This window comes from Centropristis striata, chromosome 15 (assembly GCF_030273125.1).
Source record: "Centropristis striata isolate RG_2023a ecotype Rhode Island chromosome 15, C.striata_1.0, whole genome shotgun sequence".
In the NCBI taxonomy this organism is placed as follows: Eukaryota; Metazoa; Chordata; class Actinopteri; order Perciformes; family Serranidae; genus Centropristis; species Centropristis striata.
In genome coordinates, this window is record NC_081531.1 from 11,304,779 (window position 1) to 11,332,732 (window position 27,954).

The 27,954-nt window shown below is 38.7% G+C and overlaps 1 protein-coding gene across 1 annotated transcript in view; it reads right to left on the reverse strand.

The window, feature by feature from the left end:
• LOC131986614 (gamma-aminobutyric acid receptor subunit beta-2) overlaps nt 1-19,627 on the reverse strand; it is an 87,558-nt gene extending 67,931 nt beyond the window's left edge. Inside the window, exons 1-3 of the mRNA XM_059351656.1 lie at nt 19,241-19,627; nt 18,990-19,087; nt 18,287-18,354 (exon numbers count right to left, since the gene is read on the reverse strand). Of these exons, the coding sequence (XP_059207639.1) occupies nt 18,287-18,354; nt 18,990-19,087; nt 19,241-19,323 (249 nt within the window). The 5' untranslated portion in view covers nt 19,324-19,627. The remainder of the gene's footprint in view (nt 1-18,286; nt 18,355-18,989; nt 19,088-19,240) is intronic.
• Nucleotides 19,628-27,954: the final 8,327 nt, after the last annotated feature.

The following is a 27,954-nucleotide window of genomic DNA, read 5'->3' on the forward strand; positions in this document are numbered from 1 at the left end:
GTTTAGCATAGATGTAAAACTCCCTTTAGCACAACAGAAACCCCCCATTTGGTCTTGGTTTCATTCCCCAAATGTACCACTTCCTGGAATCAAAAGACAGAGGGAACTACAAAGCATGCTGTAACCTGAGACCCCGAGCAACAAGGCTGTGAAGATGATGATTTGTTTTTTTGTCATTCCACTGTAAGAAATGTACATTTAAAATTGAGCGCAAACTTTTATGGTGTCATTGGTCAACAAGATGTCCAACCTTAAGGACAAAATAGACCTTTTGTCAACACCACCCATAACGACTCATATGAGAGTTTTGCTGCTCATCGTACAGCGGAGCATTCTAAATAAAAAAAATAAAAATAAAATAATAATAATAATAATAAAATAAAAAAATAAAAATAGCACACACGTCGTTATACATACACATACAGTTTTTGGTTGTAAAAAAGCTGCATCTTCTGTGAATTTATCAACAGGTTCTCCAACATAAATGTCAGTAGAGGTTGTGTGTCAGTACCACAAATTACGGCACAGAGGCACGTATCGCGGCGCGGCTTGTGGTACAACGACGCATTCTAAAAATAGCACACACGTACGGTCCGCAGTTGTAAAAAAGGCTGCATTTTCTGTGAATTTAGGCTACTAAACCATTGACCTAGGTTATGTAAGTGTTAATGTAAGTAATTCCTCATTACTCTTTTCAAAAGTATTTTTGCTTGACTTATTACTTCTTGCCAACAGTCATTGCTCTTCAGATGTGTTATTAACTCAAATGTAAACCAAAGTAAGGTTGTAACCAGTAAGTAGTTTAATTTGGGAGTAACTGTAATATTATTACTGAAATCTTATTTGTTATTTGTTACACTACTCATTACTGGTTAGTATATAATTATTCTTATTGTAATGTGTAACTAGTAATGTGTAAAGTAATAATGCAGACAACTGAAGAAAGTGAATGATGTCAAAGTTATCACTCACACAACAACTACTGCATTATCCCTTTCCACACTACCCCATTATCAGCTCTCAGTGACATGTTCAGCTGCTGTGAAAACCAATCCACATGTGCTGTTTCTCCTGTTTGGCCATTATCAACTTCTTATATTTTGACAAGCTGTGATAACGCCGAATCTAGTCCTAGGCTCCATAGAAAACTGTCAGTATCCACGAACTGTGAAATCTGTTTGATAGTGCGAGACATGAGCCACACCATAATGCCCCACAAGACCAATTATAAAGCTTTGATGACAACACACAACCGTATAACAATGTGAGTAAATGTAAGCAGCTTGTAAGAACACACACATCAATAAATGTGACTCAAAAACACATTTATCTCACACATATCAAATACAAAGACCTTTCGAGATGCACCATTTTTTCTTTGTACATACTGTATTATTTCAATATATATGGCATGCAGTTCATCACATTTCTAGCCTGACAACCAAATCAGGTGTAGCCTATGACAAATGTTTCTGCTGTTGCTGACTGCATGTGTATGAAGCAGTGATTCGATAAAGAGTCTAAATACAGGAGACCAAACATTATTATTAGCCTGAGTGAACGAGTAGCATTGATCAAATTATTGTTTATTACTCGTAGCATTGTCTGACAAAGGAAACAGAAAGATAAGTCAATGACTGGACGTTTCTAATATAATAAACTATATTGAAACACAAAATGTATAATCACAGAGAGGGTCGAAAGTAACCAAGTAGAGTTCTCCCAGCTGAGACCAAATGGAGCAATTACCCATGTTGGCCTAGCTAGAACTTACCATTCCGTATGAGAACAGAAATATAATTGAATTCAAGATTGAGACATGGACAGGCTGAGGTTAAATGTCCATGAATCAACTGAAAAATCATATAAAAAGGTGCTTCTCAGGTGCTATATTTTGTCTCATAATCATCAGATTCCAAAATGTAACTGATTGTTGTCTGCACAGTGCAAACAGGAACTGCTAGTACCTTAATATGTATGATTTTTCACAGTGAGGATGTGCCACAATGGAGACAGACATACTGCAGGAAAAAACAACAACTACAAGTTTAAAAAAAACATGGAGGTTTATAGTTGTTGTGCAGTGTAGTATAAAATGTGTGCAATTTCCCCCTCATTATCCTAGATTGAAGCCCGGCATTTTGGATTTCTTGAAGGCAGACAGACAGGGACCTTCTAAAAGTACATGCAAAATGACAAAGCTTGTCTTTTTTTATTTGTGTCAAAACACTTCAAATCCACTTGTTATCATCAGGGCCTTCTTCTATTACATGTACAACCTGCATCCTTTCACTTTGATTATGCAATATGACTGCATGAGTTATTATGTCACATTTATTTTGTGATCATCTTCTCATTTATTATAATAATCAGTTGAAACCAGCCTTTCATCTGGGCTTCTTTCCATCACAACCTCCAGTTTTGAAAAAAAAAAATGCAATATGGCCTAATTTTGTGGTTATACAACCATTATTTAGGCACAGTTCAGAATGTCTTCTGGAATATTTTTTTTCTTATTTTGTGTGAAATAAACAAAATAAACACATATGGATACTGGGAGTTGCTGCACTATGCCACAGTACACCCTGGGCTTGTTTGACAACAAACCCTAAACCACATACACAAACTTGCACGCACAGTCACACATTTGAGTCACGCACACATGATTTTGACCTCTGTTAGGTCACTATGGGTGGATGAGCTGAAATGAAGCAATCTCACTCTACTCACACTTTATGGGATATCATACTGAGTGTGTCAGTCTGAACATGTTACCTTGATTAACAATCTAAAAATAGGTCCCACACAATGATGAGTGTTATCCCCTCAACACAACACAGAGCGGGTGCTTACACAGTCGAGGCAGGAGTCGTAAAATGTTTGTGCTGGAAACTATGTGTGCGTTGGAGTTTATGAGAAACAGATCATTGTAGCTAAATTCAATAGTGACTCAATTAATGCTAAGGTTCAAAAGGAATTAAGTCAACCACTTATTTATCTTTTTATCCAAGACTGTGTTCATTCATCTGTCAATGACACTCACCGATCTCTCTCTACAACATGTCCTTTCTGTTACACTTATTCATACATCCACGAGTGAACTCTGTAAACTATTGGGCGGGTTGACTACAATTGATACACGTTTCGTTTTTCATTCTCCAATGGCACACATCTGCAATGACACAAAGACATACTGTACTCTCCATTTCGAATCCTTGAAGAAATGTGTGCACAGCAATCTATGTGTCAGAGATAATGTACCACTTTTAATACATAAATAAGCACTTGGCCCTGAGCCATATCAGCTATATGGATGAAAGGGCCAACACTTAGCACTATTTAACATCAAGCTGGGTAAAATATTGGTATTATATTTATTTTGTGATATTGAATCTAAGATATTGTCTTAGATTTTGGATATCGTAATACATAAAGTGTTGTTGTTTCCTGGTTTTAACAACAAGATCTCCAACCTAAAGGACAGGATAGACCATTTGCCAATATCAACCATAACAACACATATGATACGTAAATACTTGAAGTAGTTAGGAGGGTGACGTAAAAAACGTAAAAAAACCCCCAAAAAAACACTTAAAAAACGTTTTTAAAAAACAATGTAAATTACGTTAAAAAAACAACAACGTAAAAAACGTTTAAAAAAAACAACCAGTAAATTATGTAAAAAAGAATTTAAAAACGCAAAAAAACAAAACAACGTAAATTTCGTGAAAAATCACAAACCGTATGTTTACGCCAAAAGTGGTTTGTGGCAGATGAGTCGTAAAACTTAAAATTTTGCTGTATGTACAAAAGCCTTTTATTTACGTATTTGTGGGGAGACCAGGTTTAAAGCTGTATTACGGTTATGGAATGTTATTTTCTGAACTTAGCAGGCTGTTCTAGTGGTTCTTTTATCCTTAACTGCTTATCTGCACGCCAGTCATGGGGGGCTGGAGGCGATCCCAGCTGACATTGGGCGAGAGGCAGGTCGCCAGGCTATCGCAGGGCTGACACATAGAGACAGACAATCACGCTCTCATTCACTCCTACGGGCAATTCAGAGTCACCAATTAAACCTAAGTGCAATGATACAATATTGCTGATATCATAAAGTCTGTGATCGATATGAGATGATATGACACGCCCATTTAACACAATCAGTAACATGTATTCAATTCACAAAAAACAACTAAAATACGATTTGACAATTATATTGCTGAGCTCTTCCAAATAAAAAAAGTGTATTCCTTTTCTTAAAAAAAATTGCATAAAAAGTTATAATTTCAAATTAAAAGCATATCTTGAAGATGATGATTTGCATCAGTATTTTAACTTTGCATCAGTGATATTTGATGTTGATCACTAGATAGGTATATCTAACCACATCAGCGTTACACAACTGATGTTTACATAAACATTAAGCCTTTGATTTAAGCTAATATGGGTAAGGCAAGACTAGGATAGGCAATTACATGCTGTTAGCTGGTTCAAGATGATGTCCATCATGCACATGTTTAAGTGAAGTTGATTTAGTGTGACTGGTATTGTGTTCACCACAGCAACTAAGCCAAACCTTTGAGCTGGTGAGTGTGAGCAATAGCACACAAACAAACAGAGCAGAGGGGCCAGTCTAGTGAGAGATGCCTCCTGAAATGGTGGGCCAGCCGATTAACCCACTTCGATTTGTAACTCTGTCTCTAATCCCCCTGCAGCAAGGCCTCAGCCTTGTGTCATTATCAAACAGGCAAGGGGAACACATAAGAGAGAGAGAGAGAGAGAGAGAGAGAGAGAGAGGCCAGCCAGTGAGTGAGAAACTGAGCGATGAGTGAATGTAACAGAGGAGAGAAACATCAGCTTGACACTGTACAGGTGTGGATATTATTGCCCTTCAATGAGCGAAAGGCGCAATTGCAATATGCTGTCAATTCCCCACGCTCTGCCCACCGACAAGAAAACAACATGCTGCTGTTTAACAGTTAGACCTACAGCTGCATGTCTGATGGCTAAACATCCACCCCATCATTCACTGTCAGAGGCAACAGTGAATCAGATGCCTAACTAGTGAGATTGTTTAACCTGGGGGAATTGATTACACGCCTTCCTTCCTCTGACATTTAGAGCTGTGTTATTAATTGTACATTAAACAGTGTCTGTAACATTAATAACGACTAAAGCAGTACATCTTTGTCCCTTTATGACGTGTGCGTGAATGTGTGTTTGTGTGTACTGCAATTGGTGCATGTCACTTCATTTATCAAAAAATGGATGTAGCATATTATGCCCAAAAGATATCCAAATTTGAGTTGAGTAACAAGAGAGAAACATCAGGAATATGGTTTTTGAAAGATCCTAATTGACCACATAAAGAATTACATCACATATATAAAGTGTTGCCACAGGGTTCTTAGCATGAGAACGTTCCAGAGAGCTTATTTTGCAAAAGATAACGGAGGTACAATGTAAATGTATTCATCGGTGTGTGAAAGAATTCATGATGGCACCATTTAGGGTAGCATTGGCCACCAGTTTGAATGTGTGTGTAAATGAGCGCTGTGTGCAGTATAAATCACTTTGAGTGGTCACAAAGACTAGCAAAGCGCTATATAAGTGCAGTCCATTTACCACATGGGTGCTCAATGAAGCCATGCTACGTGAAATGACAATAACATGCTAGCAGGTAATGTTCACCATGCTCTAACCATCTAGACTGTCCTCTCCCAAGAAACGACCCCCTGTGCTGTTTGTATAGGAGCTTAAAATGCCCAATAAGTACATTTGTAGTGAGCAGTGCTCTCTAGTAGGCCTGGTATGTATGAAGAACACTAAGGAGGAAGTGTTTGGAGTATGAAAGCAAAAGGGATAGCAAGGATACAGAGTATACAGAACAACAAAGTCCATCTATTAGAGTTCAAACAGACACAGGACATTGACCCAGGAGAGTTTGTGTCCTGTGTGAAACCAACATTCAACATTGTAATTCAACCTATTAATGCAACCTACCTTCTGTGAACAGCTTGTGTGTAGCTACATAGCACTTTCTGTCACCTACGTAACTACACTTATGGTAATTACGTCCATATATTTTACTTTTTCAAGTATCTTTTGCTACACCTTAACATATTTTTTTCTAATCTTAAGCAAGTAGTTTTGTTTGCCTCAATCCAACCAAACTATTAACATTTTACAGCATTAATGAGACGCTAAACAGCAATTTGTATGTTTAGATATAAGGGCATGTTCTCCAGTGACTAGCAGGGGCTCTAATTTTGGAAATGTTTTGCGGGTCGTATTTGAGGGAAGCAACAAAATACATGTGGTGGTATAGTTAAGAAGACTTGTTGTCACCATGCTAGTTAATTGTGTTAGGATACTAACAATAGCACGAAACACAAAATTTATCTCAGATTGATGGGAATGTCACTAGTTTTTCAGGTATTTAATGGTACACCAAAGTACTGAACAATGTGACATTTTACCTTGATGATGTAGATAAATGTAAAGTGAAAGGATTCAGTAAGTGATTACAATTAATCCTGTGGGGAATATGAACATATGTATCATATTTTTTGGCAATCACTCAACTAGCCAAGTAGAAATTTCACTCATAACCAAAGTTTCTGGTCGAAGCTGTGGTACTCGTGAGATGATCATAAAAAATACATCAAGATAGATAAAGAGTTTGAGAAAAAGAGTTGGGGAAGCAAAGCACAGAATGTGGACAATCCTGGGAAATGAAATGAAAAGAAAAAGAGTGTGGTAAGGCTGCACAATTTGCTGGAAAATGGAGGAAAATTACATTTGAAGAGTATTCACCAAATGAAAAGCCAAAGTTTGGGCAACTGCAGAAACCTGTTGTACAGACTACTGATGAGATTTAAAGATATATCTGCAGTGAGAACAGAATTAATGGCTGCCTAAAGCTTCACTCACCATTTTGCCAGACATCTTTGTACACACAGCTTATGAGATTTTGACTGCACAAAAACCTGAGGTAATCTTGTCATGGTGACAGCTGCTCCGTCTACCTCTCCTCCCTCCTCCGCCTCTAGTTCCTCCTCACTGTTCACTGTTTTCTGAATTTTTCTAACCTCTTCAGATGCGTTATTCCTCAACTGCCCACCAGCTGTTGCTCTTGAGTATTCTCCTTCCTGCTCTACACCTAACCCAGTCACCTGCTCACCTAGTAGCACCTCATCTGAATTTTACTCCAGTATATATAGAGGATAGCTCACAGTTAGCCTCTGCCAGATGTCTATGTTGTCTGGTTGCTTACTGTTTTGTTTTCCCTGCCTGTACCTGTTTATATATATGCCATCTGCCTGCCTTTTAGTTTACTGCCTATCACCCACACTATTTTGGATTTGTTTGCCATTTCTCTATGACTTTGCTTCCAACTGTTAGCTTTGACTAAGTAATTTCTGTAATCTCTGTGTGTTGATTTTTGTACTGCATTTGTGTCAGGATCACTAGTTTTGGCACTACTTTACTATCACTTTTTTGCTTTAGAAAGACATGAATGCTAACTTATTGGTAATTCCGGGCTGATAGTTATGATTTCAGAAAAAATAGGCTAGTTTATTGCAATGGATCTTAAAGGATAATGCTATTGTTAATCTACAGTGTTCATGTTTTGGACATTTTTCAGGAAAATAACAAAATCATGGGTTTACTGTTTCTCTAAAAGTGCTGTGTCTGTTTTGGCCATCCACTGAATTAAGTTAGGTTTAGGTAGCATAAAACATGGTTAAGTTTTGGGCAGTAAACTAACTTGGTTAAGTTTAGGTAGCAAAACAACATGGTTAAGTTTAGGTAGCAAAACAACATGGTTAAGTTTAGGCAGCAAAACAACGTGGTTAAGTTTAGGTAGCAAAACAACGTGGTTAAGTTTAGGTAGCAAAATAACTTAGTTAAGTTTAGGTAGCAAAACAACTTGGTACAGTTTAGGCAGCAAAACAACTTAGTTAAGTTTAGGTAGCAAAATAACTTGGTTAAGTTTAGGTAGCAAAATAACTTGGTTAAGTTTCGGCAGCAAAATAACTTAGTTAAGTTTAGGTAGCAAAACAACATGGTTAAGTTTAGGTAGCAAAACAACGTGGTTAAGTTTTGGCAACAAAATAACTTAGTTAAGTTTAGGTAGCAAAACAACTTGGTACGGTTTAGGCAGCAAAACAACTTAGTTAAGTTTAGGTAGCAAAATAACTTGGTTAAGTTTAGGTAGCAAAACAATGTGGTAAAATTTAGGCAGCAAAACAAATTGGTTAAGTTTAGGCAGCAACTTAAAGGTGCAGTATGTGATTCCGGAGAAAGGTCATTGATTGGTCAGTCTCATTATCAGGCCTTCAAATACCGACGTTTTGGGATGGTACGCCCACCCAAAGCATCTATATTTGATGAGCTGGGAATGAGACTCCAAAATCACATACTGCACTTGTAAGGAAAAAAACAGGTTAGCTTAAAATAACTACTTTAGTACTTAACTACTGGACACAGTTACATCAGTGATGTGGAATGTGGAAGTGGAAAGAGTTTATGATAATAAGTTCCTTGGAGTGGTTATTGACCATAAACTGTGCTGGAAGCCACATATCAACGTCTTAAAGAATAAAATATCAAAAACTATGGCAATTCTATATAAATGTAAAAATATCTTAACAACAAACTCATTAAAAATGTTGTATCAATCCCTAATAAAACCATATATAACCTATTGTATAGAAGTGTGGGGACACACATTTAAGTCAATCACCAAACCAATTTTTCTACTTCAAAAAAAAGCAATGAGACTTATAAACAAAGTCAATTATAAGCATCCAACCAATCAATTATTTATTAATTTAAATGAACTCAAATTCAATGAACTGGCGGATTTCAAAACAGCACAGTTGATGTTCAAAATTAACAACAACATGCTGCCTGGCTGTATTCAGAAAATGTTCAATCTAAGACAAAGCCATTACAATTTCAGAGGGGAGTGTATATTTAAAAAGTTAAAAACCAGAACCAACACCAAATCACGATGCACCACGGTAACAGCTGTTAATTTATGGAACAAATTGGAGAAAGACTTGAAAACTTGCAATACCATTAACTTATTCAAAAAATTACTTAAAAATAGGATGATTAATTTATATAAGTTAGAGTAATGAGTAATAAGCTTCTTTCTTTTCTCTCTTTTGTGACTGCTTATTTCTTTTGTTGATAAATAACAGATTGTACATTTCTAAATTTTAAATTTACTTGAGTTGTAACAGGGTAGGCGTAATAAGCTATGCTTCAGCCTACGCCTTTTCGGTCCAAATGTCTATTATCAATTTTCTCTCTCTGTTTACATGTTGTTTACTTTGATCAATGTTTTGTTTTTGTTTTTTCTGGTTTGTTTTGATGACATGTATTGACCGAAATAAACAGATACGAAACGAAACGAAACGAAACGAAACGAAACGAAACGAAACGAAACGAAACGAATCAGTGATGTAGAACATCCAAGTCCAGGGTTTGTGCTAACCCCCTCCCATCCTACCCTTAAAGTGTCAGAGGATTACTTTTCGTAGAAATAATTATTAATTGTTCATGAGAACAGCCAGGGATTTGCATAGTGCTCCCATGTAATGGCTCCAGGATATAAAGTATTACCAACAGGCAGCTTCCAGTCTAGCAAAGCTAACCTTGCCTAGTGTTGTTCGATAATAACACTTTACAAAAGTAGTCTGACTCAGGCTGAAACACCATTATTACACTCTTGTACCTTATTCTTGAACATTACCATTTTTATATCTTGAACTCACATCGAGGTCACTAGTAAATTTATAAAATGCTGTGAAATACACAACAAAATGCCAAGTGTTATGGCTGGGGCCCACGCTAACAGCAATGGATGTCATTATCTGAACTTATCAGCATTCCAGTGGCGGAGAGAGGTGATCACACTGATCTAATGTGTGATGTGCAGTTCCTCTCAGATGAGGGGAGCTATAAAATGACACTTTGTTGCTGTTTTTATAAATAGTTGTTCTTGTATTTGTTTTTCTTTTGATCCTCGTGTTTCATTTAAAGTGGAGAAAAAAGCTTCTGCTTCTTTCCTCATCATCATGATCACCGTCATCATCACAGCCACCACCTTCATCATCATTTACATTGAGTTAATTGGTTCTGCTAATGAGTAAACACCTACCCATATGTTATATACTGTCACTGGCACCATAAAAATCCTCTTTTCAGTATACAAACAACCTACTTAATAGCTGTCCTTTCACTGCATTCATGTGGCACACAGTGTAATCTAAATGGATTACTAAAACTCTATAGGGAGGCACGTGTATCTAAACCTACCAGCATGAATAATGCAGGTTGGAGCATGGGTTGTTTCAGCACTCCACTCACACCATTCATCCACTTCTGCTTTGCTCACTCCAGCATCCCTTGTGACTTCCCTCTGCACAGGCTTGCTGTACATTCTGTATTCCTATGTAATGTATACAGCCTTTTTGTATGTTTCATGTTTTTCTTCTTTTTTTTGCTGAATCTGTTGATAGGTGTAGCAGGCTGTTGCCAGTCTCTTCAGGTGGGAAAGAGAAACCCACGTGGAAAAGAAGTGGTTTAATGAAAGGGTTGTAAAACTGAACATGAAATTACACAGTACGTGGCCTGACAATATTTTGCCACCTAAGGGGCGTCAGGCATTAATGCCTAAAAAATAAAGCCCTAAAATAGATAATAAAAATAATAAATGTTCCCAACTAATTGTATGAGTCAACACAATCCATCAGCTCCAAGATAATTGCTGTATGACCTAAGATTTGTTCTGCTGATCTTCAGGGCAACTGGACATGGAGATACTGCATTAATCATATCTGTGAATTGGGCAGTGAGTTAAAGGGAGCGAATCACACTGGGAGAATTTCATTAATTTATAATAAAGAAAAAGAGGTGGAATCACCATACAGCATAACCACATGACCTATATAGTATACACAGTGGTTAAGTGGGACTTGCTGAATACAGGCAAATAACCAGTTCATAGTGCTACCTTCACTGTTTCCAATGTATTCAGAATGGACTAAGTGTATTTAAGTAGTTAGTACTATCAACATTTCTCTCTTAACAATAGTTTAAGTATCTATATGTTATATGAAAGGTGCTGCAAAGCAGTGTCGTGCATGAACATGCAAAAAAAGTGCATTCGTGGAGTGCAACATTTAGCATCTAATGAACGTGAACAAAAGGATCATTAAAGTTTGCAACCGTTAACAGTGCATCCGTAAGTTTATTGAGTGACCACGATAACTGGTGACTCAGCTAAATCTGTCATTATTTTATATAGTCTATGATCTGCAAGGTTTCTCGTAGTGATGGCAGCTGTTGAAAATATGAACAGAACATGTAGGTGTCCCTGTAAAAGGCTTCTGCTTTACAATTATACTCAAAAATGTTTGTTATCAGCGCCAATCATTAATTGATGTAAGTTACTACAGGCAACCAGTTAAAAGGGTCACTCGTTAAACTTAAACACTGGTACAGCTGAAGTCAGTTCATATGAATATTTTAAGGAGGTTTATGAACATATCAGAACAGATTCCAATGGAAAAAATTATTTCTGAAAGTCAGCCACAAGCATTTGAAAAAACACATTGAGTTAACGCATTTAAATGAAACAGAAGAAATAAACATGAAGTACCTTCTTTTCACCTTATTCTGCTTTCCCTCAGCTAAACAAAGACTTTAAGCATTTTTAGCTTGTTATTTTGGTTTAATGGCCTCACAGTCTCACCATGTTTCAAGCAGCAGAGCACAGCTATAAAAAAGCTCTGATAACCCCCCAGGATTCCACGGCCCAGCACCGAACTGCAAACAGATACAGTTAGTGACTCACTGGTGAACATAAAGAAGGATTTAGCAACTAAAGACTACAGGACTTGATTAATTCCAGTACATGTCATTCGTCATTATGCATTAAAATGTAAAGGTTTTGTCAACATGGTAAAAGTTATGAGTATTTATGCTTGCATCCACTCTCCAAATAACTGCTAAACAGTTAAGTGTATCTTTTAATTGAGACACTCCAACTGTTTTATATCCTTGTAACAGCAGAATCAGTACAGTAATTATATCAAGTTGACACTGCTAACCAGTCATCAAATCCTAAAAAGGCAATTGTTTTCTTAATGTCTAAATTGTTCATTGTTTTCTTATCTCATAACTTTAACTTTCCACATGCAGTTATTTAATATGCAATGGAGGTCCTTTCCTTTGTGAGCTGCACCATAAGTAAACTGGTATCCTTTCAAATTCCATTCAAGACAATTTTTTAATGAAATTGTCTTGGAACAGGAGCCCAGAGAGGAGTCCAGGTTGTATTTTAAGTCAGACTGATGTATCATCTATCCTAAGCAGTGAAAATAAATCAATACCATTGTCATTAGAGCCTGGCTTTCTCCATACATTATGTTCGCTCCAGCTCTCTCCATTACAACACCAGGGCGAATCCTTGCTGAACCCTGGTTCAGTTTGTCTCTGCTCTGTCTGTTACGTAATTTGAACAGCTACTTTTCTGCGGGCTACGTCAACGTACCAGGAAGCATGACTGGAGAATGGCGAGGGATTAGGATTTGAGAATGTGTGTATGTACATACATAAGAGACAGAGAGAGAGTTTACACCCTCACTAGGGACATGCTAAGTGTACAAGTATGTCCATGTCTGCCCTATATGGCAGCAGACTTAATATAGACTGTGGAAAAGAAATAAGACACAAGAAGACTCACTCCAAAACTTTTAATGCAGCAGTTGGATTGGTATGATTAAGTACTGCCAATTTCCAGAGTAAACACTATTATTTTGCATTTCTTTGTTTATATTTATTTGTGTTTCACAATTCTCAAACCAACCATCTACAGCTTGCTGGATTACAATAATATCTTAAACTGCACTTGTCTAGTAAATGCTTTATCACCCAGAATTACATCTGGGGACTACGGTCAATCCCGTTTTGCTCATTAACTTTTATGACTTTTAAATAAAGTGTGAAGATCATTTTAATCGTTTGACAGTTCATTTTACAAGAGGACAAAAAAAAGTTGGAGTGTATTTATTTCTCCCGACAATTGGAATGCGTTTCAGTCTGTGAATCTTCACACATTGCCTCGACACTCTCATTAGTTACTATGCAACCATCATGGAGCAGCAGTTTGTGGATAATTTGAGTTCTGACAAAGACTGCAGTGATCAACCCTTCTGCATAATTTTGGTGAAGCGCGGCCTGGGAAAACTCTATTTTGTGTGTGACAAAATAGACAATGATGGTTAAGTTATCATTACCAGTACAATGAGCTGATGAAGGTGAGGTTTGCCTCGCCATTGCCTTTAAGAACTGGGCGTAAAATGTTTAAAAGCAATTTAAATCATATTGACTTACTATTTTGGATGATTTCTACTCCTCATCAATTTACAATTCTGCCCACATCAGCAATAGACTATTGAAGGCTGCTGTGAAATAGATCGGGACACAACTGATGCAGACTTAATATAATTTTAAAGCTCTCAGGTCCGGATGAGATATTATGCAATACCACATAAGTGCTTCCACAATCTTTCTTCCCCTTTTATTATTAAATATCAAGCAATGATCTCTTCCCTTTCAGCCAACATCCATTATAGCGTTACCGTTTGTATGATATAGGCCTAGATTTTAGTGCAATCTTGATGCATATAGTAGACATCCCCCCAGAGACGTCTCCTGCTGAAATGTGGAAATAACTGGGTACAAAAATGGGGGGCTCTGAATTTCACAGTCCTCCTCCAACAATCAATAAGCTCCTCTTGACCTTTATGCGCATCAATAATGGTATTTCTGCCTTTTGGAGGAGGATGAGTACTTTAGTTCATCCTCAGACAGGAGTATTTCTTCCCCTGTGAAAATTGTTGGCTTAAGATTCAAGTGCTCAGAAGCTCAACCAAAAGCAAATATTGAGACTTAAACGGCTGTGGAGAAAGTGCACAAAAGAATGGCTGGGAGGATGAAAAGAAGAATTCAACCAATTCCACTACATGCCTACTCTACGTAGTTTCCATTCTACTTTGGCATGCGCGGGAATTAAGGCTTGCCACGCCACTTGCCTTGGGTTGAATGTCTAACATGGCATTTGTATTCAGTGCATGTCCCTCTGTGTATGTCCAGCTCTGAGTCATGCAGAATGAACCCTCAGCAGCACTAGGTACATGACCTTCTCTCCAACACCAGCACTGCTTCTGGCTCTCCACATGGTGACTTGTTAATGTCAGAGCTCTCTCTCTCTCTCCTATATATCTCTGTCTCTCGCTCTCTCACTCTGTCACATACATACAGAGGTGAAAAATCTGACTCCTAGGTCTTACACAATCATATCCTATCCCGTTTCTCCCTCCAAGGCTTGGGACTTTGGCCCTGACACCCAGGAACAAGTGACCTTTCATGGGTATGTAATGAACACCAGCCACAGCCTCCTCATTCCATGTCTGGCTCCGGGCCTAAGTGACATGTAATGTAGTTTTCTGCATGGTATATGACTCAGTGAAGCCAACTATCGGTGCACAGTTTAACGGTTGAACATTTAAATAGTTATCAGGTGGATGTTTTTTCACCTCAGACAGCCCATCAGCCTACTGGTGGGGTAAGGGATGGACCAAAATAACTTTTTAACTTAAATAACTTTTTGTTTGAACTGATATAGTTTTGGTTGTGTTTTAACCATGTGCTTAACAAGCACATTTGCAGAAAATAGTAAAATAGAGTTTACTTTTCAAATTAAGTTGCTCAGGCAAAATTTTAGTGAGGGGAAACTGACATTTTTGTGCCTCTGACCTCAATATATCTGAATGAAAATGGGTTCTACAGATAACCATGAGTCTCTCCTTAACATGCATGCAGTTTGGGTCAGAAACCATGCATTTTCTCATGCAGTACAAATGTGTTATTTTCACATATTTTATCTAAATATGTCTGCATACCTGGGGTCCCTAAACAGTCTTGGAATGGAATGAACTGGGTTTTGCTGGAAAGCCATTTCATTGCAGTGAGACTATTTTAAACTTGACCAAACTATAAAATGACCTGTTGTGGCCTCCTGCAACTTCACAACCAACACCTAGAGGCGTGGTGTATTCAGAGAATGTGTGGCTTTCCTAGGTATGTTGACAATAAGGGTCACTCACATTCCTAAACAGAAGTGCTCACCATCCAATCACCAAAAAATGCAATTCTTGCAGAAATCTCCAAAATATCAAAAGTTTTTGATAGTATGGATTTCTCTGTGGTGTTCCTCAAGTTCGTTGTCTCTTAATGTGATATTTTGGATTGATCCTTGAACATTTCTATACATTGAGTGGTATAAAATGGTACAATTTAGCACCTAATGATAATGGCCTTCATATACTCATAGCATAATGTTCTAAAGCCTTACAGACTTAAAGGAGCCATTAAACAGTAACCGGTTTCTGCTATATTTTAGAGGCTTGTCTTTAACCCCATAAAACCCACTTACCCACTTGCAGGTAGGGGTAGCACTAGGGACATTCCAAAATAATGTATAATTAACTTTTAACTTATGTGATTTTACAGATCTGAAGTACTTTTGCAGTAACTACAATATATTACCTTTCAAATGAAGTCTCATGCATACATTTTGGCCTTATATCTTTTGTTAAAACCTTTAGGTCGTTTTTTTTCTTTCTCCCTAACCCTACCCCTGCTCAGGTAGGTGAGTTTTAAGAAATTAACTAAGAAAAGGTAGGATGGTGTTCTGTGTAAAGCCCTACAACATGCTAAAGTCCAGGTTTGGACATCAGAACTGCTTACGTGACAAAAACTGGAGAGGACTTCATGTCCTCTGGGCCACTCACGCTTGAAGGCTTCGTGACTCATCTAAAGTGAGCTAGAGGCCTGTGTTGTTTCTAAATAGGTTTCTGCTCTGTGACATTGGTAACAAAGTGCTAAAACAGACGGTTTAGGAGCAAACCCTCTTTGCAGTTCCTTATTTTTAATGGCCCCTCTGGAAAAATCAAATATAAACACAATGTTATCACCTGTTCATGTCTCTGCTTTTAATGGCAGGTCTTCAACAGAGAGAAGTGGCGGGAGATAGAAGAATATATTGTTAATACGCACCAAAGCATGGGTGTCCCGCTCTGCCATAATGGCTAATAGAACACTGTTGGATACATCCCTCAGTGACATCTCTCCATTATCCTCCAGCCTGTTTCTCATCTGCTCTCTAAAGAAAGTACACAGGGTGGTTCTATCCCTGCACCAAAATAAGTGGCAGACAGAGAGCCAGATGGGGGAGAGGAAATGGAAGAAAGGAAAGTGCTTCTACACCAGCTGCTATCCTGAAAAGTGGTTACATTTATAGGAAGGGGAGCAGATCAAAGATGCCGAAACCATTACGCACACATGTGGCCTCTTCTTTTCATGAGACTCCAATGGGTCAGGTGGTAATGACTCCCCTTTCACATTAGAGGGTGTTTAGTGGGCCAAAGCTGACAAAGGAATGGGATGATCAAAGAAGCTTCGCGGCATTGGCTTTGTATATTTGGATGGAGAGTGGGATTTTTTTTTGTTTGGCCATGTGTGTGGGTGTGTGTGAATATAAGCCCCGGCCCTGACGCACTTCTGGGTAGGAGTAATGAAGCTGGGATATGCTCTACTTTTTTTCCCTGAATGTTGTAGCCCAGAGGAGTTTGTAGCAGTGGAGAAAATAGTAAACACAACAAACTTTGGAGTGTCCTGTCAGCTCAGTTGTAGGACATCTACTACAGGATATTGGATAGTTGCAACACTACCTTTCCTCATTCTCTGTTGGACTCCATTCTGCTCCCTGCTATATAAAAGGAACAAATACTCCAAAATGTTACATTTCTATCTTCCATTGACATAATAAAATCATTATCTTCCTTTCGGCAGAAAAAGCTATTTATAAATTGGATGAAATGTCTCTTATGCATTAGATGATTATGGATGTAGACACAAAGAACATCTTACATAATACTTTAGTATTTGATTCCTGGAAATGCTTCCCATATACACACTTACAATACACACACTGCACTTGCAGGCACTCTTTCACATGCACACACATGCACAAAACACTGTAGCTTTCAACCTCTTGCATCGGTTACACAGGGAAAACAAGCCTTTAATTACGGATTCAAGGCCACTGTGGAGAGGTGTGTGTGTGTGTGTGTGTGTGTGTGTGTGTGTGTGTGTGTGTGTGTGTGTGTGTGTATGCAGGTCTTCTGGGTAAATACATGCAAATAGACATCATCTGTTCCCTCGTCTCATCTCTACACATCAGCATAGTGTATAAGAGCACAAAGACAACAACATGAGCAACAGCCTTTGGGTGCTGCTGCCAAACATATTCCAGCATGTAACTGTTCTGTGAGAACACAACATGACTCATATTACAGCTAGAAAACACCAAAACACCTGCAACAGCGGGCTGCAAAATGTAAATGAAGTTGTAAATAAAAACAGTATGGAGGTCGACCACAGAAAGAGACAATTGTTGTAAAATAAAAGCAGATGACAGTAGACCTATTAAACCCATACATATTACCATAAATATCAATTTTTTGCTCACCTTGTCAACTGTATCATGACTGTCAAGAGTGACCTTCCATGATGATAAAATACAGGCTTGAGTTTCTCTGAAAAACTGACGTGCAGTTCTAACATCTCATCACTAGGAGGTGCACTTGTATGAAGCAAAACTTAATCTCCACTTCTCATATCCACAGCTCTCAAGTTCTTCTACTGTCACTGTTCTTAGTCATAAACCAGCCATAACAGGCTATATAAAACATTTCTCATTCAGCAACATATATGTGTCATTGTGATATATTACCAGAGTTTAGCCTTGGGCTAACTTTGCCAAATGGTGATTGGATTGAACTTTTATTCCCCACCCAAATCATTGATTTTGTGAAGTTAATGATGCTTGGCTTTGTGCCTGATCAGCATATCTGCTTCCAAGAGCAACAACAAAGCGACCACCTTTGTCAATCAATTTTTAAACCCCAAAGAGATTGAATTCATGCAACCAACCCTCAAACAAAACGAGCCTTTAAGTTTTGAAACCCACAAGTCGATCCCAGTGATGGGTGGAAACATTTACACAGAGCTGTATTAAGAGGGGGTTTCCCGGGTGCTTTGGGAGGGGTATTTCCCCTGGTAGGTTAACGCTTAGCAAGGGATCATTAGTCCAGAATGGACACACATTGTCAAATCAAAGCAGAGGCGATAATGGCCTACTTACCATATTGACTTCTGATACCATGTCTATGCTGGCTATATCTATATTCATCCCCACTCCAACCGGAGCACCTATAGGACAGATCAAAACAACCGTAAGCAACACACATTGTACATCAGGTGCAAACCTGTGACATATTGTATAATGTGCGTGATGAAAACACAGATTAACACTTAGCTGTTGTCAGCCGGATAACAGTTTACAGTGTTCATTTCGGGGTGGGATCAGACGTGCTGAGCTGCCGTGAAAGTGCTAGAAATTCCCATAAAAGTTGTTGACATTAAATCACCCTAAACATGTTTGCGTCGCAGTGAACACTGATTTGGGGGACATGAATATAAACAAGAATGGGAAACTAATTGTTTAAATTCTAACAGACTGGGAGTTGACAGCCACCTTTTATCATTGTAGTGATTTTTCATTCAAATAAATGAGCTGGTGTTTTTTATCGGCCACGTTCATCCTTCAGCCACATCACTAGTGTTCTCATCATGTCGCCACTCTGGGTTGTTTTGACACTCGATTGTATCATATAAAATGCTATAGACTGTGGCAGGAGCCGATAAGAAATGTCTCTTACTTTCCGAAATTTGCCAAGATAATTGAGTGTATCGCTAATCATAGTTGCCTTTTAAACACTGTACTATTATACGAGCTGACAAGGCGCAAACTCGAACAGAGTTGGTGATAATACGAGTTCATTTACCTCCGAAATCTGGCCTCAATCGTATATCATAACCTTTCAACAGTCTATCCACCGTTTCTTTAACCAGAGACATATTGCTTGGGTCATTGACACCGGCACTATGGAGGGAAAAAAGAGACAAAAAGGTGCACAGCAGATTTAAATACGAGACATTCTTGGTCCATAAAGTGTCCAAGTATGTTTCCATGCCGTCTGTAACACAGTCACTTAGAAAAAAATGAGTGGAGCTTCCTCCGACCCCTCTCACTTACCTTTGGGCGCACACCGCGGTCACTACGAATGGGAACAACCAGACGCAAAAACACCTCATTCTTCTTCTTCTGAACACTGCCATACTTATGTGTATTTTTTTCTTTTTAGTCAAGACAGACGAGGTCCAACTTATTCTTGCCAGTGCAGTAATTCCAATGCCGGGCGCATGCGTATTCCCGACCACAACATCAAGAAGCAGCGCTGCCGCTTTGCTGATGGTAGTGGCAGATGTAGTACCCCAGCCACGGAGGAAGATTTAAAGGAGAACCGAGACTACACAGGGGCACATAGGGGTCTCCCTGGTTTCTTTACACACCCGGTGTCAGCGTGTTTTCTTCCCGTGGTTGGAAAGTTGGTGGTTCGAATCCGCGAAGGGGAAGGTGGATAATGTGGGTGGGGTTGTCTCTCTTTAAACACCCGTCAGCCAAGTTATCTGGCTGTCCCTGAGCAAGGCACTTAACCCCGCTGCTGCTCGGGGACTCCCAGCTCAAGTCTGGACTGGACAGCTCTTATGTAACTTCTTGAGAGTAAAGTAGAGAGAGCATATATTTATGAATCAAACAGCTGCACAAAGTGGAATGCATATGAGTTAGATGTAGTCGTATTTTATCTGCAAAAAAATGTGGTATTGCACAGTGACATCACCCGTCGTGCATGGGTGTGAACTTGCACGTGAGGCAGATACCCAACAAGGGAGATAAAACTGTTCTTGTAGTTTTTTATGAGTACTGTCAGGCGGGTCCCACGGGAACGCGGAGGGAACAGAACAGATTCACCGTTTGCTCACTCCTTCCAAAAAAGGGAAGAATAACACCCTCACTATGAGTTGGTGGCTCTGTCCAAGGTGCTGAAGTGTGTAAATTCAGTCACCCCCTCTCTCTGACTCTGTCCATGGTGCTGAATGTGCTCCCTTCTCTCTCCACTATCGCTCTCTCTCTCTCCACACAAAGGAGGTGGCTCCGTGCTATAAATGCATCCCTTCACCAACAGTTGCTCACACATCGATCTCCAAGCACTCGGGCCTCTAACGAAAGAAAATATGAGAGAAGCGTGGCTTAATACACTGAGCCAATGCAGTGCCTTTGGGATGCATGGTGCACGGCAGCACGCACTGAAGCCTACACTCAGCACATCTCTCGCAGCCATGCACGCTTGTGGCTCCACGCACCGGTAAGCAGGATGCGCGCCACTGTGTAAACTCGGACACGAGTCGTCATGGATATGGTGGGATCAGAGGCACATGCTGGAGCAGTGAGCCCTGTATGAGAGTCCTGCATTGGCTCTACTGCCTAAGAGAGCAAGGGAAGAGAAGTGATCCTGCCAGTCAAAGCACAAATAAAAATAAACAAATAAATAAACATGATACTGATTTGCTCGTGTTTAATATTTGAATTCATCTGATCATTGAAATCAAGTTAAATTCTTCACTCTATTTGACCTGATGGGGGCGCTGAACATGTGAAGAATTTAAATGTCAAACAAAACGCAGTCTGAATTAGGTAAGAATTCTATTTGCAGCCCCATTGCACAAATTGGTAATATATCTACAGGGGGTTGATATAAAATTCTAAAGAGACAAAATTTAATTTGGCAGCTGCACTTTTTTTGTTTTTAATTCACTTCTTAACCCCCCACACAGAAAAATCCAATTAAATTTTTAAATGTAGTTACAGTATCAGTTATTACCTAACATTGTGGTTGCTTTTGTCAGAAAGATGAAGGCAAAATCAGTGCATTGTTTTGGGATTAAAAATGGGTCATAATGAATTTAATCTAATAATTTAATACTTAGAAATGTACTGATGGCAATGCACTCTCGACTACAAATGATGTTTTCGTGGTTTTCAAGTGTGGTTTCCTTGACATATCAAGTCATTTTGATCTTTTAATTGATGCCCCTTTCCAGATGATTTGGCCCCTGCAAAGCTTCAAACACTCAAAATTCAAGGTGATTAATGTCAGACCTAATTGTAGCTGACGATTAGCATTAAACTTAGTCTAACCACTGTAGCAGTGTTTGGTATTGTGATTGAAAATGAGCATAAGTAATTTTATTTATAGTGTTTAGCCTAAATAATATAGCATTTTTGAGACCAATACCAAATTCACAGACAACCAATATGGTGGCCAATATTGTCAATTTGTTATCCGTCAAGAATAAATCCCATTGTCACAATCATTTCATGAAAAGAGGTAAAAAGTAGTTTTATTCCAACTTCATGAGCGAGCGATTCTAGAATTGAAAACTGAGAAAATAAGAACAATAAATATAAAAAATGAATAGCTGACTAAACACAAGTAGTGTCTGTCAAGTGCTGAAGTGCTTTATCAAAAATACAATTAACATTGGTCAACCACTATATCGGTCGGGCTTTAAAGTGCTTACATTACTTTGTCTCCTCTGTATATTTTGCCTATTACAAAACCATAAGCTCTGTCTATTGTGTTGCTGTTCATCCAAGGGGTTGTACCACAAAGCCAGATAATAAGCCAAGCTTATTTCAGTTAGTCTGACTCATTTTCAGTTGATTTTGTTCCACAAAGCAAATAGGTTCCCACCATATGTGCCATAGTAACTGAGCTTAAACTGTATTTAAAGTGCTTAATTGAACTGTAAATGAGACAGACTAAGTAAAATAACCTGGTAAGGTCCTTGGTAACTAGATATTGCTAAACAATTATTAAAATTAGTTAATATATTTGGCCCACATTTTAGTTTGCCACCAGTAAATCACTAAACAGTCTTTTGTTTACACAGACAGGGTTTTGCAAGCAGTATTTTTCATGCAAATGGCTCTGTGGGGACAGCAGAGATTTAATAGTGTTTATACAGGATGATGCTGTTAACCAGAGTTAGTGTGGTGACTGGGTGTGGTGCTACCATGTTACCTGCTGGCAGGAACAGCAAGGACTCTGGCGTGATTCTGAGAGAGTGCTTGTGTTTGCCCAGGGGAAAGCACAAAGATAAGTACCACGGATAGCACTCATGACATTTGGTACATCATTTCCTAATGGGCCTTGCCATGCTTTAATAATGTGCCCTCCCTCGGAATCAAACTCGCAAGTGGTTGTTTTATATGCATGCACATAATTCAGTGAAAAGTAAGTCAATCTATGTAATGTACAAGTTTGTTTTTGTGGCACATGACTGACGTGATCACCATCCATTAAGGCTTTATATATCCTGACCTGTTTTAGCATTTCATAGCTCACTAATATTCATCAGAGGGCGAACAGATGGTGGAACCACAGTGCGCTTCACCAATCACAATATAATGAGTATTAAAAAAAAGTTGTATTGTAACCCTTCAATGTCAGTGGGTGGATGTTCACATCCCTTTGAAACTGGAACAGAGGCAAGCAAAGAAATATTTTGACCTGCTCTGCTGTTCTTAATGCCTGATTTACTGAATTGTTTAACATTCCCAAAAGGGCTCTAGCTCCTCTTTTCTTTCCCTATCTATGTCGTTCTGCATCTTTGCACTAAGAGGAAATATAATGACTGCTTTTCTGAGCCCCTTTGAAAAACATCATGCATTTCCGCCAGTGCAATATTCAGGTTGTCATGTGCTGATGAATAAAAAAGGATGTCCACAATGTCTGAAAAAAGACATTTTGTGGTGTTTCATGTCAGTAAACAGGTTTGTTTGCTGGCATCTTGGCAAGATGATGGGACATGTGCATAGGGAAGGAGCTTGTGAACTCTCACTCACTCTATGTGTGTGTGTGTGCGTGTGTGTGTGTGAGAAAGAGAGAGAGAGAGAAAGAGAGAGAGGACTCTGTGCCTGAGTACACAGATAACACATCTCAGTCCATCGTCTGCCATGACATTGACTTCTGTTTTTGCAATAAATAACCAACATGATGAAATAACTCAAATATTTGGCATGCAATGTCACACACTGGGTGTTTAGTTGGGCAAAACATTTGATGTCAAAAGCTCTAGTTGTTCACAAATGTATACACATACACACATGTGCACACTTTGTCATGGTTTATCTTTGGCAGACCAGCTTTGTGTCCCCAAATGGGAAGTGAGTCCCCCCATTGTGACTCTATAAAAGACATTTATCCCCACATTGTGAGGAATAGAAGTAAACAGACACACAACTCTGACACCTTTTAATCAACTCTATTCGTCCGTAACAATATAATAATAATAATAATAATAATAATAATAATAATAATGAAAAGTTTAAATTCCAGTCATAGCATACAGTGGATCACCATCAAATAATTGCTCTGTTAATTTAATGATGAAAATATTTATAATAACATACCATTCTTTATCACTTTTGATCTTCTTCCATTATTTCAAACTACCATAGGCTACAAACAAAAACAATTGCTTCACATGTATGTATGCCTCCACCAACCAGGCAGATTTACATCCATGTCTGTGCAGACTCATGCAACCATGACTCTAGACATCGATCCATTTTCCTCCGCTTATCCGGGGCCGGGTCGCGGGGACAGCAGGCTAAGCAGGGCATTCCAGATGCCTGTCTCCCTAGCCACAACGTCCAGCTCCTCCAGGGGGACCCCGAGGCGTTCCCAGGCCAGGTGAGAGATATAATCCCTCCATCGTGTTCTGGGTCTTCCCCGGGGCCTCCTACCAGTTGGACGTGCCCTGAACACCTCTAACGGGAGGCGCCCGGGAGGAATCCTTACCAGATGCCCAAACCACCTCAGCTGGCTCCTTTCGACGCGAAGGAGCAGCGGCTCTACTCCGAGCTCCCTCTGGATGTCTGAGCTCCTCACCCTATCTGTAGGAAAGTCCTAGGTCAGAGGTGTTAATGTATTGAGTGTGTGCTGTTACCGGCCCTTTAAGAGGTGTCCGGACTGTAGAGTCTGATCAGTCAGTCTGCTGAGAAGGTGTGGAGCTGTGTGGCTCTCTCCTGTTTGGGGGAGTGTGTGTGATTGACGAATGTGAGTTTTTCTGTTTACCTACTCAATTTGAGTGCTACAGTTCACTGTTTATCTGTATCTACTGGAGTTTCTGTAACAGCAAATTAGCGAAAGTGAATGTGCTACATTAGCAATGTAAGCTAGCATGTACGAGCTAGGCTAGACATGTACTCCACATTTGGCGTTGTTTGTGCGGTTTATATTTCTCCTTGTTAATAATCTGGGTTATGATGTAAAGGAGTTACTTACTTACTTGGAACGCATTTTTTAGTTGTCTGCCCTACATGTCACATTAGTTTAATGTGTGTGTTTTCATTCATATGCCTTGCATGAAACCATTCGGTAAATAATGTATATTGTACTGTTATTGTGTTTCAGAAGCACACTTTCTTCAATTAAAGCCACATAAACCTAAAGCTCTGCGACCAAAGTCACACTACCAAAGTGTTCGCCTGCTATATCCAGCGCATCTGTTGAGGCCCTAGACCTCTTCTACACTATCTCTAAGGCTGAGCCCAGCCACCTTACGGAGGAAACTCATTTCAGCCACTTGTATCCGCGATCTCGTTCTTTCGGTCACTACCCAAAGCTTGTGACCATAGGTGAGGGTTGGACCATAGATGGACCGGTAAATCGAGAGCTTTGCCTTCCTGCTCAGCTCCTTCTTTACCACAACGGTCCGGTACAACGCTCGCATTACTGCTGACGCTGCACCAAACCACCGGTCCATCTCATGCTCCGTTCTACTGACTGTAGACAGTGCTTCAAATTTGAATGGTGCTTCTAAGAAGTTTCAAATTTAAAAAATTGGATCTACACACATCTTGTACCAAGCAGTTCAGAAGGTCTTTGCAATCACAGTTTCAAGGTGGGCATCCAAATTTTGTCTCACCAATTTAGGATCCAACAAGATGTCTTCCTCTTCTGTTCCTGAGTGCCTGAGAGCCTTTAAAACCGACGGGGCCGTCCGTGATCTCATTTGCATATCTATTGTTTAATGCCGGTAGAATTTCAACCAAATATGGGTTTGTAAAAATCCAGTAAAAACAACACAAAAAAACCTTATAATTCAGACTGTGCTCCGCGGGTATTCACAGCACTTCCTTTGCTGGGAAATTCATCATCAGGTTGTGAGCATGAAATGTCGCATGTTTTTTTTTATGTGTAACTAGCACGATAGTTACACCAGGAGATGTAGTTTTTCCGCGGGAAAGATGTCTCTTAGCGCGGAGTCGCACTTTCGCTTTCACTCTTGTTTTATCTCTTGCTCTTTCACAAAAACACCAAGACACGCACAGCCCACTCACTCCATTTACACTGAAAGATTTGATTGAACTAATTATAAATAGTTTATTTACAAGTACATGCTGTGATTTTGCAAATTGTGCACAATGTGCATTTCATTTTTGTTTTAGTTTATAAAAAAATAGTGTATCTCAAACAGTAAGTTATGAACACACTCAAAATAAATTTCCTTTGGTTTGGATTTTTTTCCCATTTACACTTTTGAGGGATACAGCTATGACATTTCTGTATTTAGAGAGAAAAAAAGAAACATTTTTTATTTTTTCAATTTTTTTGTGATTTTTTGCACTTTTTAGCAATTTATTTCATTAGTATGGACATACGTCAATGCATAATATTAAAATTTAGGATTTAAAGGGTTTTATTGAAGTATTCTATATTAAAATGCTCCAAAAAACATTCAAATGTCACAGTGAAGTTGACCTTTTAGTTATAAAATGGCATCACTTCATTATGTCATCCTACTGGACATTTTATGTAAAGTTTAATTAGCTAATTCTTCTTGAGTGATAGCATAAATAAATCTTGTGATATCACAGTGACCCTGACCTTTAACCAAAACCTGCTCAGTTCATCTATGAGTCCAATTTGGTGGGGGGTTTTTGTGCAAAATTTGAAGAAATGTCCTGAGATATCACATTTACAAATGTGAGCTGTGAGCTCCAAAATCGAGTCACTTCATCCTTAAGTTTAAGTGGACATTTGTGCCAAATTTGAGTAAATCAAAGCATTCTGAGATTCTGATATGTTTTGTGGCCCTTATCAGCTGGTTAAAAGGTGTGTTGAGTCAGCAGTCAATGACAACATAAAAAAGTCTTTAAAAAAAAAATCCCCTCAACCATGAGAGGTCCTTCAGCATACATTCATAAAGTCCACAAAAAGATTTAAAGCTGCTGGTTCCGGTAGTATACGAAAGTAGCTGCAAACAGACAGACAGACACACAACTGAACGCATGATCCCCTCCAGGCTTACGTCTGTCAGGGAATGAAGATTTTTATGAAGCATAAAGTCACTTTTTATTATTTCGGTGCTCAAAGATTTGGGGGGTTTTAAGACATTGTTCATCTTCTATATTACATACACGGTCGCCCATAAAATTGGAATAATTCTGTTTTCAGACACAATCCTCAGTTAATTGTGGTTTCATTTTCATTGTGATATGTTTGGCAGAGATTGATTAAAAAGTTTTGAAAAGATATACACCTTATCCATGAATAATAAATCACATTGTCACAATCATTTCATGGAAAGAGGTTAAAAAAATGTTTCATTCCATCTTCATGGGTGACCGTGTATTTCTAAATTAAGCAAATTCATAACAAGAACAAGTTCATATTCATTAGGAAGTTTATCCATGTTCAGTGGTGTGGCTATAATTCTATCTCCACCCACCACATGCCTCATTAATGAATGTTTCCTCAATCAAATCTTGCTGAAGCCATTGTAAAACCATGCCAAACATTGGCAAAGTAATAAAGCCAATGCAATCAGCTTTTATTTATTTACACATTTCGGGCATAAATGGAGGTAAGGTGGTAAGGGATGAGGGGTGGATTACTATGCAGTGCTTAATAAACCTCTACAGCTTGCGGTGGAGTTTCCACCTGGTCTGTTCTCAGCAGGTAACACCTCCCTTGGATTTACTGTCTGATATCCATCCAGCCCCACAGAGATGGAGCGGCAGTATGCCAAAGCACATGGCCAAAACACAGAAGCATCATTTCACCCACTTATTATAACGACTGTGTCTTTTAAATGGCCATTATCAGTGTGGAGATACAATACATATATAAATACATACACCACAGCACTGAGTGGGTGTGTGTGTGTGTATTTACTGGGCTTTAAAATAACTCAGAAAGTGCATTTAAGGTTGGATGTCAGGTACAGAATGACCGAACAACATATTCAGTGGTTAACTTACATAACATTTATAGAATAATGAAGTACAGTTTGCCAGCCAGAGATGGAAATTGCACTCTGCCTTGCTCTGTAATTAAAACATCTCTCTGTATTTCTCTTTTAGGTGTACTGCAATTACAGCATTGACATTGCTCATTAGAGCTCCTTAACTCAGCATGAGAGCTCTATTAGAGGCCTGTGGAAGGCACATAAAATGATGGCCTTCTAATTATTGACATGGTGAGAATTTAAGTCTATGAGATATACGTATATATATAAAAAATAAAATCAAAAAAAAATCTGCATTCAAAAAAAAAGTGAAGTGTAATTATAGCTGACTGGGGAGTGATTGATGTTATTTATTCATTAACTTTTTTCCCCTAAGGTACTTTTTCCTGGACAGGAAATCAACTTAACAGCACTTACATCAATGCAGTGGTGGATGAAATGTATTGATCCTTTGTCTCATTAAAAGCAATTCTAAAATGCAGAAATATTCCATTATAATGGAAAGCCTGATATTCAAAACATCCTTCAAATAAAGTAATGTACTGAAATCACCAGAAGTGGTCATTATGCAGAGCTAAATATCTAACA